Source organism: Heloderma suspectum, chromosome 1 (genome assembly GCF_057233095.1).
Source record: "Heloderma suspectum isolate Gila_16-S chromosome 1, 16-S_ref, whole genome shotgun sequence".
NCBI lineage: Eukaryota > Metazoa > Chordata > Lepidosauria > Squamata > Helodermatidae > Heloderma > Heloderma suspectum.
This window is the reverse complement of record NC_139458.1, coordinates 349,457,572-349,480,783: the sequence shown is the minus strand read 5'-3', so window position 1 is coordinate 349,480,783 and position 23,212 is coordinate 349,457,572. Positions and strand designations below refer to the sequence as shown.

Genomic DNA, 23,212 nt, shown 5'->3' with positions numbered 1-23,212 from the left:
GAACTTGGCCATTGACAACAAATGTCGCACATTAGGAGTGTGAGCTTTTGCTTTCATAATGATGAAGTGCAACTAAACTTTCAGCTCAAACCTACCCATGTTTACTCAGGAGTATGTATTGCTGATTTCAATGGAATTTCTTTCCAGGTAGACATGCTTTGGATTGCAGCCTATGCACACTTGTCTGGGAAAGAGCTCCACTGAAGTCAGTGGGGCTTACTGCTGAGTACAATCACTAAGATCACTAAGACCAGGCTGCATGGTGTCTTTGGACACCTGATGCTCTGGGGTAGGGAAGCAGTAGCTGTCCATTTACACAGCTCTAAATGTCTGGTGTGTGGAATGTTCTCTTTGAAATATTCTTGAACTTGCAGATTGTTTGACACCAAGAAAAAGAGATGAATACAATGGGCAGAGAAAAAGGGATCATTCTCAGATCTTGCTGATAGTGGGAGTTATAGCATGGCCAAGGTGAGTTTCACATAGTGGAAGAAAAGATTGTTGGCAGCTGAAGAAGTGGGATGTAGTTTAAGGACATAACTGATCCAGTTCATAAAACCACAGCCCCTGCTGAGTTACTTGGGAATATGCCAAGGCGGGTGCTGAGCTTGCATCCTCACAACTTTCACACTGTTTTCAAGAGCCCGTACCTCCAGGTAAGACCCGTCTGTGCCACCACTGCTTTTTGTGGTCCCCCTTTTTCATTCAAATTGTGGTGGCCATAGAGAGAATGGGCCCACTTTTGCATGCTTCCATCAGCTCTGTTTATACACCAGAGACCACTGCCTGAGTTGACCACTCACCCCTACACATGATTACATATTGATAAAAGCTCTTCTCTGCCTGCTGATCTCTTCTGAAGAAGTTGTCTTTTATGGCTAGGCAGTTATAGGGGGATGGATGAAAGACAAAAGCAATGCACTGGCATTATGTATTGACGTGCACTGGAATCAAGATGCAACATCCAGAGACTTGGGGAGAGGCTGGCAGCTGAAGAAACCTTGTGCTGGGATGGGAAGACATTCGATCGGGATCTACTGGCAAATCACTGGATGACTGCAGTAGATCAGCAAGGGTTTCTCACTCTCAGTCGCAGCAAAAATGAACTTCCTTACTCCCTTAAATTAGATCCTTGATGTAGAATAACTTAAATATAGATTTGTACTTGTGTAGGTCATAACAGTGGCTTGTAGACTGTAGGAAGTAATTATTTCCACTTCCAAGCAACCAGTTTGCATCCAGCTCTGCCCCCAGCCAACATTTTTGTCCCTAACTCTGAAGGGTGGATCTTAGGGTTCCAATAAAAAAACAGTAAAGCCCGCAAGCCTGAAGTCTGCTCACACCTATATAGGTAGACATTAAAAACAGTTGAAGGGTGGCCATGCAAAGAGGTCCTGGTTCTTGCAAATGGTGCTTCTACTAAAATGGCCCCCTCCTGAAGTGGCTTCTTCTGACATGAAAAAACTACATGAGCCAGCTGGGGTTCAAGCATGAGGTGGTGGCCCCTTCATACTCCTGTTGCACTTACATGGAGTCTGAGATATAATGATCCAGATGCAATTTCTCTTGTGCAAGGTTGCCAAGAGCACTTTCTGGAGCATCCTTAAATGCATCACGAAAGAGCACTACATACAAGGTGGGAGCTTCCTTCCAACGGTGCTATTTCTTTTAACCAATATTTGCTGTTGTTCTCCTGGCTCACTAAATAACAGAGTGATGCCTACTACCTGACGGTTTCCCAGATTATTGCAGCAGTGAATCAAACCAATGATATTTGCAGTGATAATAAAATGTCTTTATTGTCTGCATATTTCATCGGTTACATTCATTTTGAAAAAATAGTAAAGTGTCTCCAGTCCTACGTTTTTGTATATTAGGAATCCTTTCATCAAGTAAACATATACAGAGTCAAATGCAGAATAATCCTAGCATCAGCATTTTAGCACATGAAACAAATCAAGGGGTAGAGTTGACCTTTGGCAGTTGTGGATTAGACTGAGTCTATAGTCCATTAGCTATATAATTTCATGGAAAAGATGCCTACCAAGTAACCAACAGGATATGTACCTGGCTGGCTTTAGTTTACTTCATTGATTATGGCAATATAGGGTAATACTGTAACCTTCTCTTTAAAAATCTATCCAACTTTGTGTCCTTTTACTGAGTGGATAATCTTTCAAAAAGCATTATGCTTTTGTACAGAATTTATTCCCAATGAATGCATTTGTCCATTGTACTTTCTCATGAACTTGTCTGAAAAGGTATGTAATTCATTAGAATATATCATTTGGAAAATACATCAATTGAAGGAGAGGCACAAACATAGGGTGAAATCCAATTTAACTCCTACTTAGAGTAGACCTATTGGAATTAATGGGATTTACATTAATCATGACTAAATCCCACTCATTTCAATGGGTCTACTCTTAGTAGGACTTACATTGGATTTTACTGATAATATCACAACTTTTTTATCCAAAGTAATCAATTGAGGAAAAATGCCTGGTTTTATATTTACTACAACTATGCAAAACAAAACAACCTCCTTTTGAAATTTCATTCATCTTACTGAAATAATTCTGAAATAATAAGTGTCCTCAAAATTCTTGCCAATGTCTTGCCTTACAAATTCTCTGGAATTTTGCTCTGGGGAAAATTCACCGGCAACTTAGGGATGCATGTAACTCACCTGAGAAATTTTGTAAATCATATTCAAAAGCTTTTTATCACCCCATGAAATTCGTAGCAATGTTTTGCCTTAGAAGGATCTTTCATATCCATCTTGAATGACATTCTAAGCAAAGATCAATGGCAATTTTAATACAATAAGGGTGCAATCCTACGCATGTTTAGACAGAAAAAAAAGTCCTACAACTCCCAGCATTCCCCAGCCTGCACTGCATGGCTTGCTGGGAGTTGTAAGACTTTTTTCTGTCTAAACATGCATAGGATTGAACCCTAAGTGATTGGGAGTCATGCTATATCCCCATCTATCAGAGAAAAAGCTCACTCTTTGGCTACCCTTTAACCAGCCACATAAAAAATTCAAAATGGCAGTTTAAGTGCTGAAGGGTAAATAATCATCATGCATTGGTTTTGTGTATGCAACTATAAGCAGTAGTTTGATGTACATCCCTCCTGTGCTTGTTTGCCTTTCTTTGAAATGCAGTTATCAAAATGATCACAGGATTTGTACGAGTTGAGCTAGCATACATATGTACAGCTTTAGGTAGGTAGATCACGCTAAAGTAATATTTACAGTGTAAACATCCACTTTTATTATATAAGAAACAAAAATATCACAGATTTCACTTCACAATATATCTGTTTTTGTTTAAATACTGAAATCATTTCTTTGACATACTATGAGAAACTCAAAAAATAGTTTGATCTTGTTTTTAGGAATTTTTTTAGGATTTTCTTTTTGCAGGGTTGGTTTTTTTTTTTTTTTTTTTTTACAGAGTTGTCTTCAGAGGTTCTGGGGAGAAAAAAAAGAATACATATTTTAGAGACATTCATATAATAAGCAATAGCAACATTTTTAAAAAAAATTGATCTGAAGACTGTACAATAGCCCTGAACATATTATATCTATATCTATATCTATAATTGGGTGGAATTGACCAAGTGCTAGTGGAACCCACCACTAGTGCGTCAGGAAGCTAGCAGTTCCAGAAATGAATCAAAATGCCCGTTTCTAGAACTGGGAGGTCAGGGGAGCTCACAGAAGAGATCTCCACTGGCCTGGCCTGTTTTGGAAACCAGCATTTCAGCTCATTTACGGGGTCATTTTCAGAAGCACCAGCTTCCTGTTGTGCTTGTAGTGGGTTCCCATGGATGCAAGCAAAAGAGTGGAAGCTCAGCAGCAGTATTGGAACCTGCCTGTTGAAACCCCTGTGCTAGAAATGGATCTGAGTGGATTCTGAGTCTGGCTTAGTTAATAAATCTCATGAAACATACTACCTCCCTAGGGACCTCCGCCGGCCCCCCTCTTGGATGAGCTTCTGCCGGGCTTTGAAAACTTGGCTGTTCAGGCTGGCATTTGGGGTGGGTTAGGGTTTTTGTTAGAGTACTGTTGTTTTGTTCAGTTGATTTGTTGTATTTTGTGTTGTTATTTGTATCGTACGCCACCTAGAGTAGCCAGGTAGCCTGCCAGATGGGTGGCCAATAAATCTAATAAATAATTAAATAATGGTGATACCTCTTCCTATACTTTCATTAGTAAGTAACTGATCTAGAAAATTATTTGCATGATGTTCCATTTAATGAGAAACGTGACTTAGGGAAAGTGTTACCACCAAATCAACAGAAATGTGAACCTTTCCGTCTACACGACTTTTCTGTGAACAGACTAAGGCAAAAATCTTTGACACTTGATGCATGCAGCACTTCCTGTGGAGGAGCTCCATGTGACTGTCACACTTAAAAGTTAATCAACATGCAGGCCCTGGTGGGTGTGCCATTTCCACACTGGCACTTTGCATGCTAGTGTTCCATGGGCCAAATTCCATGGCCCAAGCAAAACAGGCACGGCACCTTTGAAATGTAACACTAGGCCTGTAGCTGGAACAAGACCTTAATGGGTGTCCTCCTATGCATTAGTCATTGAATCTGGGATCACTGAAGCAAAGGCAGAGCCAGGGCTAGGGCTGAATCCTGAGAATTAGTATCCAGGAGATGCTGCTCTGTCGACCAGGAAAGGGCAGAAGGCCAAGGCCCAGACTATCAGTGGCTCCTAGTCATCATGTCTGTACGCTACCTCCAGTATCAGAGGCATCTCTCAACACAGGAGAGCCAGAGGCGCCCTATCCCTACCATACCCCTGTCTTGCCAGCACCATGCAAGGGTCATTTTGTGGCATTTCTTCACAGCAGTGGCATGGAGAAATTGCACATGCATCACCACTGATTGTTTCTGTTGCATTCAGGTTAGGTCTGGAGCCAGATGTGTTCTTGTACTAGAGATGGAGTTCCTTCTTCCAATCCTGTGGGCCTTGTATCTACATAATGGGCATGCAGTTTGGCTGCTTTCTTGAGATAACGCCATGGTGAATGAAATCATGGCTAATTCAATTGAACTGTCCAAATATGTGCAGCAGCAGCAGCATCTCATATTTAAGCATCTCAGTGGTAAGAGAAAATTTGATCCATAAAACATATAATTTGATCCATAAGATATATAATGTCCTCTAATACGAAGCTTAGGTTGCTGAGTGTCAACAAGATTGGAGCCAATATGGAGCTTCTGCGAAACAAGAGGAAGGTATGAGCTTGCAACTTACACAGAAGTAGAAAACATTTGAAGAAAAACCCAAAGAGGGGAAAAAACGTAAAGAGTCCAGTGAAGACTGAGCATGTTCCACAGCTTCCAAGAGCCATGGAATACTGTCAGGTGGGAAAGAAAAATTAGAAAACAGTGGGGCAGCCTGAATTGGCCTACAGAGCATCCTGGAGGAAGATGTGGCTGTCTGGCACCCCGAATGGGAGTATTCCTGTTCTGGGGTGGAGATACACTGTCAACAATTTGTCATGGATCCTACTTGTATCTATATATTCCCAATATTTTAAATTAGGAGAACCCCACAATATTTTCTTTACTCATGAGAATCCCCCTATAGATGACTTTCCTAGACCTGACAAGGTCATTTCTTACTAGTTATGTTTCATATGACTCCTTCAGAAAAACCTAGCTTCATTAAATTCAGACTCTGGTAACTGTTTAAACAAGCATCATACTGAGCACTAATTGCTTGATTCTATCTATATTCTCTATACTATCCACTGATGACAGCCTCATGACCATTTCACAATGGCCCCTTTCACCCACTTAATATGAAGCACCCCACAATTTGAAAGACAAAAACATGAACCAGAACTGCAGGCAAGAATCTGTTTATGCACACCTGATATGTCAGGGCAACTTTCAGTATATTCAAGAGCAGCTTCAATTTCAATTAATCAGAAGAAAAATGGTGTCTGGGTAATATTTTTTTTAATTAAAATAAATACAAGTGCAATTATCCTCAGAGACACACTATTCACCCTGATTAAACAGGAGTCAAGTTGGGTTTCATGCCTTAGTACGCACAGTCTAAGGAAAACCCAAGTGAGCTGAGTGAAATAACAGTACTAGACCACTAATTTTCATTATAAATCCTTCAGAAAAATCATACAGTCTTTTAATACATTCAATTAACTTCCTGAGAGATGATTCCCATAGAAATGTCATATGGGAGTCATGTCATTAAGAGCTGTTTTCTGGAAAATCCACATTGCCTGTATAAACGATGCACATCTTAAAGATAAGGCAATTCCTATGGTAGGGAAGAATTTCTAACTTACCACTGGGAGGTGGTTAAGAAGCTCAACCTCATCTACAGTGACATCATCATAGTTTTCTGAGAATGCAGGGTCAAGCAATTCTGTTTCATCCCGAAGGCTGGATGGGTTTAGCTCTTCCTGACTGTTACAATGCATAAACATAAATTTAGTTGAACTCCAGGAAGAAGTGAAGTATTCTTAGCAACTTTCTCTTTTTATTGCAGTACACTTTATTAGTCTTTATTCCAATGACAGAACCTGTCTAGCTTTATAATATAAAACAATACGTAGCACATTCATAAAAATCAGTTTTCTTCAAGGCACGATACTGAACGTTTTGTTTAATAATCGTAGAATTTGTGCTTGAGAGCAAGTGGGTTAGTTCTAAATTCTTCGTTAAATCATGCCTTGCATAGAAAGCATGCAAAAATATGCCTGGACCATTATCCCCTTTCTTTCTGTACACAATCACTGTTCTTTCAAGCTATTTTTATTATAAATGGTCCTCAGTAGAAAGCCACTGTGAGAAAACACTGCCACTGCTTTTCTATACATTGTGTTAATAGCTCATTACTTCTCAAATCTTTTAAAAACTGAATGTATTTTGTGCATTCTTTCTTCCTACCTTCTTTTCCCAGTTAAAACAGAGTTCAAATATTTCTTCACAGCCATCTGCTTTCGGAAGCGGCTGTAGTTGTCAGTGAAAACAGCATCGGAGTGGCGTTTGACTGGCATCTGTTCATCAAGGGGACTGTTATTTCTTGAACATACAAAATAATTGTCATTAGCACCTGAATACACAAATCACTGAAAATGCAAGTGTCTCAAAACCACAGTCTTATTTTCCAAAGCTAATCAGCCGGTGGCAAGTTACTTTTCTTTTACGACATAAACTATGACCTCATGTCTTGACCTCACTCTGCACTTTCTGATTAAATGTCTCTTAGGTTGGCTGTAGCTCAGTGACGGAATGCATGCCTTGCATGCAACAGCTTCCAGCTTCAATGCCCAGCATCTCCAGGTAGGGACTAGGAAAGATTCCAGACTGGAACACCAGAGAACTGCTGCCAGTAAGTAAAAAACCAACCACACTGAACCGGCTGGATCAATGGTCTGCCTCTGTATAAGGCAGCTTCTTATGTTCAAGGAAAGATTCATGAGTAACCAAACCTACTCTGAAGCATATTCAAATCTGGAGTAAATAAATACTGAGAAAATACTTCAGGATTCTGTCGTGCTAATGTTCTCGTGGTCTTGAGAGTAGTGTCACGAATCAGTAGATGTAATCCAGAGAAACTTAAGTAGGGGTGTACAAAGCCCACTTACCAGTACGGTCCGGGCGTCCGTGGGCGGGGGGGGACGATTCGTCCCTCCCTCCGGAATCCTCCCCGGCCAGCTCGGCTCCGTCTGCTGCCGCAAATGGCGTCCGGCGTAGGGGACACCATTTGTGTCCCTGCCCTTGGCCGTGATAGGCTACGTAAATATTTATGTAGCCTATAACCGAAAAGAGAAGGGACACAAATGGCATCCACTACGCTGGACGCCATTTGCGTCTGCAGTCCAGGGCAGTGGATGGATAGCAGGAGCGGACGGACCCGGGCTGGCCGGCAGCAGGTAGAGTCCGTCCAGGGAGGATTTCGGGGGGTGGCAGGGGGGGGAGTAGTCTGTTCCACCACGGACTCCAGGGGGCCGGATTCTAAAGAATCCGGCCTCATTGGAGTCCGTGGCGGATTTCTCCACCATCCCTAAACTTAAGCATGTTTTAAAAACACAGTGAAATCAATGCAAGTGAAGCATGTATATCTCACTGATTTCAAACAAAGGAAGGATTTCTAGATATGTGTCAGAAAAAATACAGTATTAAAGATATGGGACAGTATCCAACACTGCTGGTTCGCTTACACTGTTGAGGTGCTGTTATCTAGGGCTGTGCACGGACCCTCCCGCTAGGGATGTACAAATCCCCTTACCTTGAGTCCGCGGGGGGGGGGTCCACGGGGGGGAGGAGATCTGTTCCTACCCCCTGGAATCCTTGCTGGCTGGCTTCACTCCACGGTGAGTTCGCGGAGCCACCGGCTGGCTCCGTTCCACAAGCAATACAGCCACCATTGCCATGCCGTATTGCTGCTGAGCAGAAACAGGAAGTGATCTGGACACAAATGGCATCCAGTACGCCATTTGCACCCCTTTTTCTTCTCACAGTATGCTACGTAAATATCGACGTAAATACAGATGTGTAGTTTATCGCGAGGAAAAACAGGGACTCAAATGGCGTAGAAACATCACTTCCTGTTTCTGCTCGGCAGCGATACGGACAGCAATGGTGATCATATTGCTTGCAGAACAGAGCCACCGGTGAGGAGGATACGGCTCCGCGATAGTCCGCTGGGAGGCAGAGGTGAGTGGGATCGTTCCACCACGGACTCCGGAGGCCGAATTCCCTGGAATTCGGCTTCATTGGAGTCCATGGCGGAATTCTTGGGCATCCCTACCTCCTGCTTTGCTTCGGATGCCACTTCAGACCTTCTGAAGCAGTTGTGCTTCACTTCGGAGTGATTTGGACCCCACCCACTTCCCTTCGGATTTGGATATCCAAATCATTCTGATATGTTTTCCCATTGACTTGCACTGGAAAATAGAAATGGCCATAACATTTTCAGTGCTCATGATAAATACATGAAACTTTGGAACCCATCAGCCCCCAGGAAGGGGATTTCACCTGTGAAATTTCAGACATTCTGGCCCAGTAATTTTTGTGCTAGGTGAAGTTAAAATTTGTTTTTTTCAACAAAAATTCTCAAAGCAAAGAGCTATAATTTTTCACTGCTTCCACAGAAGTGCATGAAATTCGAGGGCCTCTCAGCCCCCATGGAGGGGATTGCACCTGCCAGATTTCAAACAGTTTAGCTCAGTAGTTTTTGTGCTAGGTGCAGATAAATTGTGCTGTTCTCAGAAACTCAAACCAAAGGTCATAAAGGAATAATCAGAGAAGGTAGGTGTTTAAGCAGTGATTAGGAGGAGGTCGCTATCCCTAATCTTTGCTGTAGGTTTCTTTGAAGTGCAAATAACCCCTCTCCCCTAGTACTACTAAATTTGGTAATCTGGGCCAGATAAAACTGGCATTCAGGCTGTGGACTGCCAATTTGCCATCTTGGATTTAAGAGATTATTGATTCATGCAACTGCCGTCTGGTAAAAAATATGCTGGATTTCTAAAGTCTGGTGAACTTAATGTGCCTAGCTCCACCTTTTCTAAATCCATATAACTTCCTTCTCACCCTCTCTCAAATACTCTGATAGTAACAGTAGGGATGTTGGAGAAATCTGCAGCAGATTCAAGACCCTGAAGATGCCTCATGTTGGGCTTGCTTGCTTTGCCACACAGTGGAGTATTATTTAAATAATAGATGTAGTGCTTTGCCCTCTGTGTTTTGAAATGTGGACATCTGTATTGCTTTGCTTGACCACAACACAAGCACACAGAGAGAGACACACACACAAGAGCAAAAGAAAAGCAAATACAAAACTACCTACAAGCAAAGAAAAGGGTTTTTAATTTGTTTTGTCTTAGGGAAAGGATATAGAGTTCAAAAATGGAAGGGAAGGAATACTGGAATTAAGGGGGATGGGGCAGGTGGCAGGCAGCCAAGAACAAGGAAAGGAAGGAAAGTACACACACACACACACACACACATACATATATAAGGATCTAGCAAGAAAGACAGGGAAAACTACCAAGAAAGGGTTAAACTGAGAAGGGGGGGAGCCAAAGAACAAGGCAAGGCAAAGAAACTTGAATTTTTCTTGAATTTTTTTTAAAAGAAGAAAGAACGAACTAATAAGAATGGATGAATAATTCAGAAGGGCGGGGGGAGCCAAAGAACAAGGAAAGAAAAGGAGGAAAGAATAAACTACTAAATGTTTGAGGTTTTATATAAATAATCTATAAAAGAAAGCAAGGAAAGAGTTGAATTGAGAAGGGATGGGTGGGAAAGAGTCCAACACACACACACACCACAGATCTAACCAAATAATTTCAGAGCTCTCTCCAGTAACACCACCAGAACTCTCTCTCGCAATGAACAAACACAGACTTTTTTCTCCAATATATCCAGTATTCCCCCCCACCCCACCTCCACCACTGTCACTGATTGGAGACTGCTGGGTTACATTCAGCCCTAATTTGGCAACTAGAGTTGCCATTCACCAAAACTCACTTCCTCCCCCTCCTCCTCTCCTCCTCTACCCTTCACCCCTCTCTCCTCCTCCTTTCCCCCTCCCTGATCTTTCTCAAGTTGATACATTTTAGAGACAGGTTGTCCGAGCTTCAGAAGGCATCAGAATAGCTCTGAATCTCTGAGGCAGACTGAGGCACTTCATCGGTAACCCGCTTCACTTCAGAGCACTTTGGTGCTGGTCTGATTTGCTTCGGATTGCACCGAGGCACTCCCAAAGCACCCTGATTCGCTTCGGGATTCGGATTCAGCACTGAAGCGATGCAGTGCTAGCATAAGCACCCTTTAATAGTATGCCAATACCATCAACTGGCACAATGAGTTTTCCAGGAAAACCTGCCACTCCAGCTTATGCTATTGGTATGCTAGCAATATCTCAATAGCATAAACGGACCAGAAGTATTAGTTACTATCCTATATCTTTTATACTTGTCATGGAGGATAAGATTACCAGTGTCTGCTAGTCATGTTGCATACATATTACCTCCCATGTCAGAGGCAGTATGCCTCTCAATAACAGTTGCTGTGGAACATGGGTGGGAGGGTGCTGTTAGTATCATTCCCAGGTTGTGGGCTTCCCAGAGGCATCTGGTTGGCCTCTGTAGGAACAGAATGGCCTTTGGTTGGATCTAGCATGGCTCTTCTTATGTTCTTACAATTGGGAGTTGCTCTCCAAGCTCCCAGCAAGCAGTCCCTTCAGTTCTGCTATGTGAGGTTCCTTGACAGGAGGTCCAGAGATTGAGCCTGGAACTTTATGAATGCAAAGTGCATACCACTGAGCCAAGGTCTTTCCCCTGTGTTTCTTCTTACATGACCTTTTAAAGCATGCATGCACCAGTCATAGCTATCCAAGTTTTAAATCTTGGCTTCCAATTTCACTTTCAGAGTGCCAGATTCTGGTTCAGGGGAACAGCTTGAGGTAACTCTCCTCCTTTTCAAGGTTGTCTGGCTTGGAACCTAACTCCTGTTCCATAAACAAAATAGGGGTTGTCTTGCTTCTCTCTTCCATTTTTAGCCTCCTGCTCCACACTTCCAGCCCCAGATCCACTCCTGTGGGTTTAGGGACACTCTAGAACAGAATGGCCCATAGTGTGGGAGCTGCATCGGAAAGGGGGAATCACCCAAAATAGAGGACACCCCCACTGCCCCCAGACAAACATGCACAACTATCTTTGACTTCAAACTTTTGTTATTTGTGTCTGATTTTGCTGAACATTTTATAAGATCTGATAGCAGTTGCTTTTGTACTATGAGAGCTTGTGATTGGTATCTTTTTCTGCTCCTAATTGCACTTTTTGGATTTCTTGCTTATTGTAGCAATAAAGTCACAATTTAAAATACTACTTGAACTACAATTCATATTTCTAAGTACACAGCTGAGCTCTGATGAGAGCAACCTTCTTCACCCACACCAACTTCTTTACTGTTAATAAAGATGTTTAACAATTATATAAATATTCTGGATCATATTAAATATCTTTGAATGGGAGTCCTTAGACAGCAGGTAGGTAAAACCATCTATATTTTGGAAATGGGATGCATAGCCACTTACTCAACTCTCTTTCCAATAAGTGATTCCAGATATTTTCTTGCAGAAATTTGACCCAAAAGTTTGCTGTAGCCACTTGTGAAGAGTCCATCAGCATGTCTTGCATTTCTGTAATGGAGAATTCTATAATTTAAAAGAAGAGATATAATCCACATTCTTCAGGTTAAATTTGGTTTAATATTTACCACTAATGTGGACACAATTGCCCAATCATCATAGCTACAAATGTAGCATGAACTTTCTCATAGCTGCAAATGTTTCATTTCTAGTAACCCAAACAGAGATTAGAGACCACAAAGAAGGGAGGGGTCAGAGAGCTTCGATGAGCTTACCAGCATCAGCTCTTCCCCACTGTCCTCAAAATGACAGACTTGTATTAGCAGTGATTATTAGATTTGAAAATAGTCTTACCTGTCCAGAGCTCTGGACACATCAAAATAGAATTTGTCATTCTCGGGTAGTGTTGTTTGCAAAATGTCAACCTCGGGTTTTAATGAAGCTTGAGCACGGTCGGATTCACTTGCCCCATCAAATGGCAGTCGGTTTCCTAATCTGATCAAGAGGAGGAAATAAGACAATATAGGAAGATGCTAGAGAATTCTGACAATTAATTGGAAAGAACCAAAATGGACCATTTTGACGATGAAGATTATTAGCACTTACTATAAAGACACTTTAATATCTTGTGCCCATAACATGTGCATAGCATATCTCTGCTGCTTAAATTACTTTAGAACAGACTTTGTAAAAAATGGTTATAGATGGGGAATGAACCATTGTATGTTAACAAGTTAATACAGAACAGTGTCCAGCCAAGGGGAGAGGTTAAACACATGAACAACTCTCCCATTCAAATCAATCGGACTTTAAAATGGTTAACTTGATTGGATCATATCTATACCAACTGACCTAAGAATGTTTATGTGTGGTAAAAAGTGCTTCAGCATGAACTCTATATGATTATAAATGTTTGCACACTGTGTTCCCCATTATTTTCACTCACTACATATGATAAACTTCAGACATGATGACAGTAAAGATATTAGAATATGATGCAAAAGTCAAATGCTATGGTTTAAATCACAGCCCTGCAATCAATATAAGGAATATATATCTACATATATCTATAGAGTGATAGATAAAGATACATGCACACACACACACACACTCTGCTAGTCTAAAGGCCCTTGACAAGACTTCAGCAGCAAGTAAAATACATCCTTAATCTGTATACAAGCCCCCCAAATGCTTGGAGGCCAAGGGAGAGCCTCTGGAGGGTGATGATGTCATCTAAAGCACCCACAAACATGAATGAGAAGTCACAAGGGCACAAATGCCTTATGTAGAAAAGCTCTATGTTTCCTGTGCTGATTTATGCTTGGTGTGCTGTGCAGCAGTGGAGGCAGTGATGGAGGGGAGACAGGAGCAGAGAGACCTCTCCTTCTCTTCCTTCCTCCTGCTTTACTGCTAGAGCAGCAGGAAGGTAAGCAGGTTGGTAGGGGGAATGGCTAGGAGGCTTGAATTGGGTGGATATGTCAGATAGGAAGGTGTTGTAAGCTTGTGTTGGGTGGGTGAGGTGGGGTCTGGAGGCTTACAGGTGCATTAGTGAGAGGGATGGAGATGATCCACCCACACACATATATTTTTTCTAAACTTGCTCAGAAAAGGCTTGGATAAAAGCCGTTCCCTTCTGAGGATTCTTTGAGAAGCCTAAAATACCTGCAGTGCTTTTTGAAGCAACTTGAGGGGACCACACCCATCTCTGTTTAGAACAGACGTGTTTTCTATATGATCTGTGAGCACCTTCTAGCTCTTAGATGACTGAATTTCCCACATAATTGCATTGTGTACAATACTTTGGCATGCTATGAAGTTCCTTGTATACTGCCTTTGGGGGCAGAAATGTGTGTGTGTGTGTGTGTGTGTGTGAGAGAGAGAGAGAGAGAGAGAGAGAGAGAGAGAGATTCTATATGTCTGTTGCAGTTAAAGTGCTGTGTTAATTTGCCATGTGAGATTATGGTTATGTTCTGTGAAAATGTCCAGTTCAAACCCAAGGAAATTGTTATTTGTTACATGTTTGTTCTTCAGTGCCAGGGCATCTAGATTTTAAATACAAGCAGAGAATGCATGCAGCTGGAAACCATCTGAGTATTTTCCCCCCTAAAAGGAGCATGATATTATTTTTGTTTGAGTGTTTACTGCCTGCCCCCGCCCGCCAGCCCGCCCGCCACAAGTAGTATGGAAGTCAGACTTGTCATAATAAAAGTCTGTATTCTCCTTTATTCCCCGCCGCCCCATTTATTAAGGGTGCAGTTCTATCATCCCTGGGACAGCATCCCAGGTGTCACAGGATACAATGGGTGCTTTCTACAGCTATAACTTAATCAGCATTCATTTCCCTTTTGCAAGATAAATTGCCTTTTCTGTTTCAATCTGAACCATATAAAAGAACCCCACCCCACCCCCATGCTTGCCCCAGGACAGAAAAAACAATGTTTCTTTGGGGGCAGTAATGACTTTCTCAGATAATTTCTACCCCTTTAAAGGGTTACAAGCTAGCTTCACCCTGCTAATTTGACATGTTTCTGTCAAATTAGTAATATAAAATAGGTTTCCATAAGATCACATCTAAGTATCTAACCTATAAAATAAATGCTCAGAAAATGTAGCATTTTTTGCCATTTATGATTTGCAATGTGTTGGTTTTGGATAAAACTACATATCGCAGTTGCAGACCATCTGGAATATTTATTTCATCACTTGATGCAGATCACCAGCACTTCACTTAAACTTGGCTATCTCTTTGAATGGGGTTCCACTCTGTCACTCCTAATGATGATCTAATGATGAGCACAAGAATAGCTGGAACCTCTTTGGAATGTACCATCTTCAAAGGGAAATGGTTCAACAAGAACTCCTTTCATCTTCTCCTGCCACTGACGTGCCTGTTAACAAGCTTTTAGAGCATAATTGTGCCTCTGAAGCTGTAATCCAATTGGCTGGCATCCACCACTAATGGCACCTAGACTTAGGCTGGCACCTTGATTGTTTTCAGTGCTAATAATGCCCAGCTAACTCATGATGACCACTTTAACGAGTTTGGGTACAACCAACAATTAGTGCAAACTGAGTCAGCTAAGCTGCTAACTGGTTCATGGTATCAAGACCATGTCACCCCAATGTTGACAGATTTGCTCTGGTTACCAATTGTTTTCTGGGCTCAGATCAAAGCATTGAGTTTAAACGTTAAAGCCCTAAGTGGCTTAGGGCCTGTTTTGTTATGAACCTGTCCAGTTATTAAAATCTGCAGGAGAGGCTCTTTTGAGGATATTGCCACTTGTGGAGTCCCATTCGATGGGCATGCGCAAGAGGGCTTTCTCCTGTGTCGCTCCCAAATTGTGGGATGCACCAAGTCTCAGTACTATGAGCCACCCCCACTCGCTCTGCTTTTAGAGAAGGCATTAAGACACATCTCTTTAACTTGCTCAAAAAAGCATGTTTCTTATCTGAATTTGCTAAATATTGTTCTTGAGATTGTTTGTTGAGTTCTTGTTCATGTATGTAATTTTAATATGAAATCTAAAAGCCAACAAGTGTGATTTTAAGGATATGCAAGTCTCTGTCAAATGCTTGTCAAAAATCTCTCTTTGATCTCTGGGTTAGATTGCTTTGAAATAAAACTAACCTAAGGTTTTGTCTGTGCCTCTCTGTTGTGTGTGTGTGTGTGTGAGTCCGTTTGTCCATTCATATAAGGACAGACCCCTAGGAAGCTGGAATTCAAGCAGTCTGAAAATCCTAGACCTAAAGAACCAGATAGACTTATAACAATTTCTACATGGCAATTACTGTGGAAATGCTGATGCAAAATATAATAGGGATACAGCAGACTTTTCCAAATGGTCAAGGAAGTGTTTTATTTTTACTTTTAGCCTAGATACTGCAAGAGGACAACCACTCCCATTGTAAGTAGGTTTGCATACAAGCAAATCTCCACTGAACTTAATCATTTAATTAACTTTTCTTCAAAATGAATGGGTCTTATCCTTCTTCCTTCCTTCCCTACTGAACAAGCCAGCTGCTTCTAGCCTACTCTACACATTAAAGACAAGTGCCAGTAACAACGGAATAAAAGCACATATGAAATAGTTAAGCCACATTATGGCTGCAATCCTATTCCTATTTACCTGGGAGGAAGCCCCACTGTAATCAATGAGATTTATTTCTGAGTAGACATGTATAGGATTGTGCTACAAAAGAGTTTTAAAAATGCTACTCCTCCCTGTTGACCCACAGTTCCTCCCTGGCCCGCCCAAGTAAGAGGTTTCCAGTGTCATTTTCAGTGACAGTTTTCCTCATTACAGCTTCTGTTGGATTTGCAAGTCCTGCCATTTGCTGTCAGGGCAGGGTTACCTACAGTAGCCTCACCTCATAGCTGAGTATGTTCCCAGAGGAGGTAAAGCAACAGCTTGAGAGCAGAGAATACAGAGGATCACAAAGGAGAGGAGAAGCTGGGAGCCACTTCTGGGTTCCATGTCTTTGGACCTGGGTTGGCAAAGATGATACAGACGTTAACATCTTGCTGTCAGTGCCCATGTCTTACATAAGCAAGGATACTATCTATGACAGGGTTCTGTGAAAAACAAAGGGTTGTATCCCATATAAATCCTACTTAGAGTAGACCCATTGAAATGAATGGGACTTAAGTTACACTAACATTAGATACAACTAGAAAGTTTGTTTTACATGGAAATGAGAATGTTGCTGATATAAGGCATATATCAAAATATGAATTGAAAGTATTAATTGGATGTATTCATTTGGATGGCTGATGTAAAAAGACTGTCTTTGGGCCAGATGGATTTTGAAGGCAAGAAAGTTCCTTATCGGAGACACATGAGATGAGAACTGTAATGCATTTCTACATGGAAGAATATAAGCATGATGACTAGTAGTACTAAGATTAATATGAATAACTATCATAATGTTGTCTGGCCTCATACATCACTGATTTTTCCTGCTTCAAAATTGCTTATTTTTGTGAGGTACAGAGTTAACAGAGAAGTTCAAAATGAAACTTGACTTTAAAAACAACAGTGACAGCTGAGGCAGGGCTGAGAAACAGACCAGCAGAGACAAAGAGAGAGAGCAATAGGTACATAGGCTGATGATGGACAAACTGTTTTGCTAATTATATAGAATGAAAGTGTCAGTATATTAACTGGAATCATTTTGATTGGCAAAGTGATGTAGTCCTGCTATTAAAATAGCACCACATAGCCTCTATATTTTTGCTAAACAAACACAAAAAATGCAGGCTTAATTAACGGAATTTGCTTTTCAAGTCTGATAGAAAATAAAGGCTGTTTGCAACCAGATGCAGCAGTTGCTCTGAGGCACAGTTAAACTCAGTGGGAATTAGTCCATATATTCTGCATTAAGGGTTTTGGGACTAGAGACAAGGTATTAATGAGCTGGAAAGAGTTTTCACATGGCTGCAATGATCATTAATTCATCCTCATGCAAAACATCTATTCACATTAGCGGCCACACACAAAAGCAAAAGATTTTTTAAAAGCTGCATTTTTTCATCTGAAGAATTTTGCTAATATTAACATTCTTGTGGAATATCATTGAAATTTAAGTGGACAATTTCAGAGGAAACATTCTGTGCAACATAATTCACACTTGAGAATTTGAACATGAGGGAGGGTTGGGAAGGATATGCATGATTCAGTGATCCAAACAACAGTTTAAATTATGGAAATAGAATATAAAAAGAGTGGTCTGGAGGGACTGGGTTAACATGACCATTAAAAGAAAGGTGAAAAGCAATATTCGGGAGAAGGTCTGAAATACTGATTAGGAGCAAGAGGGCGGAAGTTATGTTTTTCCTGAGCCTAAAGGAAACTTCAACTACCTGAGAAATACATATTTTTATAAAAGCAACTAAGAATAGGGGTCCCTTGACTAGGTTCATTTTCAACCTGTGCAAAGTAATTTACATCTCACTTTGGAAACTGTTTGCATTTTTTCTGCGATCAGAAATTCAGGTTGGTTCCTCTCCCCACTTAACTAGTTTGAAATGAAAGACAAACGTTTACTTACAAAGCAGGAAGAGAGGCTTCTTGTCTCCTCAAGGACAGGTGGTATATCGGAAGTTTAAGCAACGCCGGGAGCTCTCCTAGGTGCTGAACTCCCTTGCAGCTGCTCCACAAGTTTCTTCTTCGGGTACTGAATGGCCACGTGCAAAGGAAAGTGCCTCCGCCGACTGCTGGTCCGAAGTTTATCAGCTTTCCTTCCCAGGCTAGTGCTTTCCCTTCCCTTCAGTGCACTCTGTGCAGTCTTTCAAGCTGCCTCGTTTTATAGGGTTTATATACACGGGGCCACTTTCAAAACCAGCAATCACGTTACACTGGAGACGTCACATTCCCAGGGGGATGGATGGAAATATCTGTCATGATTTTGTTCAGGATGTTGGGAGACAAAGGAAGTTCATATTTAATTGATGGGAAGCCCCCTCCTCCCTGCTTAAATTGATTTATAGCTATATTGATGAATGACTGAGCATGAGTAACATCGAGCTGGGCAACGAATCTAGTTTTTACATTGCATGGCCAATTCCTGCCGACAGGAACATGGAATTAGGATTGAAAAGCAAAAACCTGTGGAAGTTAAGTGGAAATTGTTAATAGTGGGTCACTTCTTCTAATTTAAGGGAAATGAAGGGTTAGAACAACAGCATGCTGTGACACACGTGTGGAAAACTCAGCCAAAAATCTCAGAAGAACTTTGGGGATTCATCACCTCCAATACATCTGAATAATGTCTTTATTTCTAAATGCTATGATCCCAAAACAACTAAGTTAGACTATGTGTGTAAACTGATTTTGAGCATATTGGCGTCAGTTGAGGCTAAATCCAAGTATTCTTTTAATGTGATTGCGGGATAATTTGATAGTATATTGCATGCCACTTGCATGGGGAAGAAAGTGAAGACTCTATTCAGTAGAATGCCCTACATTTTTTGGTTGGAAGAGATACTATCTAGTACGTTCCTTTTTTTGCTTTTCATGAACACCCAGTTCTTCACTGAGGCTGCTGCCCTATCTTTCTTTCCAAAATCACAGGTAGGTTACTTAACACATGAATGCCATGATCCTAGCACAGTGACCTTGGGGTAAACCCTATTTAGCATAGTGGGGCTAACTTCCAAGTAAACATGCATAGGATTGCTCCGTCTATCCCCTCACAATTACTTTTAGCTTAATTTTTTGAAAGCTAAAAATAAATAAATAAATAAATAAATAAGAGATCATGCAAGTATAATCAACCTGAGATTTGAAATGCAAATTTGGGCTGTCAGCCTTGCTCGGATGGGACATGTCTTACATTTCTCACACTCGGATTCACTGGATATGCATTCAGCATCTACAGGGATATTTGCCATCTTTTGCTCTTTCATTTTTAGCATGTTTGCCCACTCCAGCAATCCAAGCTAATAAAGTATTAGTCAGGGCTTGCACCCATAAACTAAACCAAACAATGGCTGACATTTGACTCCCTGGTTTGTTTGCATCACTGATTCCCTAGAATTAGCTGGTTATACATAATTTCATGTAAAGGGAAAGACACATAAAACATTAGGCCAATTTCTGGCACTGGAAAAGTTGAACATGTCACAAATTCACTAACTGCTCCCCAGAGAGAAGAAATGGGTGTCCATTCATTTTCAATGAAATCCCTCCAAAAGGTGGTTTAATATGAGCAAAGGATCACCAGAGCTAAGCCCCAGAGTCTTCTAGCAGTTTCAGGACTCTGGTCTGAGATATCTGAAATATAACTGTAACGGCCATGTATACTGTATTTTAAGCAGGACAATTTCCCAGCACATCTGCAGACACGTACAGTTATACAGAACAGAGACCACCTGGCCTATAGGTTTGTCATCACCCAGAGAATTTGAACATTTCCTACAGCTAGGTTTATCTTACCCAGGTTGGCCACCATTAGAGCAACAGGAGAAATAACCTTCCTTTCCACTCTATGATAGAAAATTTCAGGATTATTTTCAGAAGATAGGCATGTCCAGACATGCCACAGTTTTGCTATCATGACTTTGGTGGAACAGTGTTTTGCTCTACCTGCAAGCTAGCTGGAAATAATTTGTGTCTGAATATGCACAAAGTGTCTTTTCCTAACCAGTCAGTAGCCACTGTCAAAGTCAATAAAGGCATGCTTTGGAATCAGGGCATCTGCTTAGAGAGAATGGCAGTCAGGAGGGCTGAAGTCCCAGAACTTGTCTAATACCTCCCTAATAAACAGGAGGTTGCTTTAACATACTAAGGACATTTTAACAGGTCTTCTGTCATTGGAAACTTCAGATTCTCAGATTTGCAGAAAGAAGACACTGAGGCCAAAACTGACACCCACTTTCCGTAAACAACATCCCCAAACACTTTCCACGGGCCACAGGGAAGGAACTGGATGGGAGCAGTGGCCACTCCATACTATGGGAGTCTCCAAGTTCAACTTCATTTCCAGGCTTTCAGCCCAGCCTCTAGCTCAGGGGTCTCCAATGTGGCACCTACGGGTTCCACTGTGCCTGCAAGGCCAGGCTGAGACACCCAGCAAGCAATTTCCCCCTTTGAAAGTGAATGGAAGAATCATTCTGTTCACTTGAGGGGGGGTCCTCCTTGCCAAAAAATGGCTGGAAGGGGGGAGGTGTGTTCTTTGGAGGCTGATCTTTGCCCCTACTCCAGCCAATTTTCAGAAGGGTGGTTTTTGCCCTCCCTATTAAAGCCAATGGAGCAACTTGTCCATTGGCTTTAATAGGGAGGGGGGAAGTCTCCCTGGCTGAAAACCAGCTGGAGGGGGCTGAATACCACCCCTCACCAAAGACCCTTGGGAAATCAGGGTCCTTGGGAGGGATGTCCTTCACCTCTCCTCCAGCCAATTTTTGACAGGGGGGCTTTTTCCTTGCCAAAAGGAGAGAAAGAGGGGGACACACACACAGGGTGCACATTCATGCACACCCACCAGTACAGTGAAGGGTGGGCACTCTTAACATTTTGGTGATTGGCCCCTCACCCCTGCAGCAGCTAATCTGTGGTGGTGCCCAGGGCAATTTTTCAAAATGCCAAACGTGCCTATGGGCCCAAAAAGGTTAGGGACCCTTGCTCTTACTAATCACCACTGACATTGACACTGGATTTGAATTATTTCCCCTCTATGGGTGTGTTTCATCCATGGGTGTGTTTCATCCATTCAGTCCCACTGGCACACACACCTTATTTAAAATCCTAAAAGTATTGGCCTATTCACATCCAGGCCCAGTTCAAGGTGCTGGTACTTACCTTTAAGGCCCTAAATAAGGGGTGGGCAACTGTATTTCTGGGGAGGACCAGGTTCCCTCATGGGTAATCCGTTGGGGGCTGCATGCCTGTGGTGAGCGGGGCCAGAGCCAGCAGTGGGTGGGTCACCCATTTTCTCTTTCTGCTATCCCCTTTTCCCTCTCTCCTTCTCTCTCTTTCCCCTGATGCAGAGGGCTGCTTGGAAAGGGACAGATCGCTTTTGCCAGAGGTCTGAATTGTTTAGATGCAGAGGGCTTTTGGAATTGGGCTGCAGGTTGTTCTAGGGCTGCAGATTGCCCACCCCTTCCCTAAATGGCTTGGGACTCAAACATCTGAAGTAAGGCCTCAGTTTAGTGGTGGCTTTGGAATGTCACTTGTGGCTTTTTTCAGTGGTAGCCCCCTGCCTGACTCTCAGGCAGCGTGCCTGGCTTTGCAAGCTTTCAGATGCCAGGTTTACCCTGTCATTTTAAATGGTAGATAACATTTCTGCATGGTTGGGGGGTGGGGTATTTGTTGCCTCTTGTTACGATATGGATGTTACTGTTATTGTACTGTTCTTCAGCAAGGAATGTAGCTAGTAGTACATAACAGTGCATAATCTGAAGGGTTTTTCCCTGAGGCATTTTTCTTTTAATGTATGTTTCTGATGTAAGATCCATCAGCAGGACAAGACACCTATGAAAGCATTGCAGGGAACAACCATTGCTCAATTGTGTACTAAGTATAAGGCATTATCCAAAGCAAAAGTCAATACCCATTTATGTCCCATTCATTCCAGTGGAACAAAGTTAAGTTGTTAACTTTGACCAGTTGTTAACTTTGACTGAATTGTACTGTTTCTCTTCGGTCAAAAGCTAAACTTCCCTTGATCTTTGGCCAGAAATGTCAGAATCTAAGATCATATGCTAATGAGAGAGAAAAACAAAACAAAACCCTCCATCTGCAATTGGGAGGACTTACTCAAAAGTAAATCAGTTTAGGCTCACAGCCCCAAAGCCCAATAAATGTGGAAGATGTCATCATTTCCTCTTCCTTCTAATGAACTTTCCATCTCCCATCTTTCCTGTTTCATGCATTTGCGAGTTTAGATAGTGAATATTCAGCGATCCTTAATCACATTTTCAAATCCACTTACATAAAAATTAAACAAATTAGGCCAAAAAGGAATTGTCTGGAAATGTGTTTCTTGGATGACAGCTGTGATTTAAACCAGAGTTCCTGCAAAGGACTAATCCGAGGAAGTTTGTTCCCCTTGTTCCTCCGTAACACACTGGGAAACAAACTGTTGCACTCTGGGATGGCAGTATGAGCATTAATCTCTTGTTGTCACCTAGCTTTTTCTCAGGTGTGCTGCTGTCTGCCTTGCAGGTATGAAATGGAAAGACAGCAAAAGAAAAAAAATCATGGATCAAATAAAGAGCACTCCACTGGGAAGTTCTCCTGACCACTGAAGTGGATATTATTTTTATTTATTGCTTTTATACCCCACCTTTTTTCCTCTTGCAAGGAACCCAAGGCAGCTTACATTATCTTCCTCCTCTCTATTTTATCCTCACAACAACAACCCTGTGAGGTGGGTTGGGCTGAGAGTCTGTGACTGGCCCAAAGTCACCCAGTGAGCTTCCATGGCCGAGTGGGGACTAGAACCCGGATCTCCCAGCTCCTAGGCCAACGCTCTCGCCACTACGCCACACTGGCTCTCAGGAATAGGAGCAGTAGTGTTCTTCCACAGCTCCCACAGGAATATGAAGAAAGGTCT

General features: G+C 41.9%; 1 protein-coding gene across 1 annotated transcript in view; it reads right to left on the bottom strand.

The window, feature by feature from the left end:
• The window catches only part of VIP (vasoactive intestinal peptide), a 33,500-nt gene extending 16,861 nt beyond the window's left edge, over nt 1–16,639 (bottom strand). The window contains exons 1-5 of the mRNA XM_084817763.1: nt 16,529–16,639; nt 12,515–12,655; nt 12,107–12,211; nt 6,946–7,080; nt 6,342–6,462 (exon numbers count right to left, since the gene is read on the bottom strand). Coding sequence (XP_084673889.1) covers nt 6,342–6,462; nt 6,946–7,080; nt 12,107–12,211; nt 12,515–12,655; nt 16,529–16,635 — 609 coding nt within the window. The 5' untranslated portion in view covers nt 16,636–16,639. The remainder of the gene's footprint in view (nt 1–6,341; nt 6,463–6,945; nt 7,081–12,106; nt 12,212–12,514; nt 12,656–16,528) is intronic.
• Nucleotides 16,640–23,212: the final 6,573 nt, after the last annotated feature.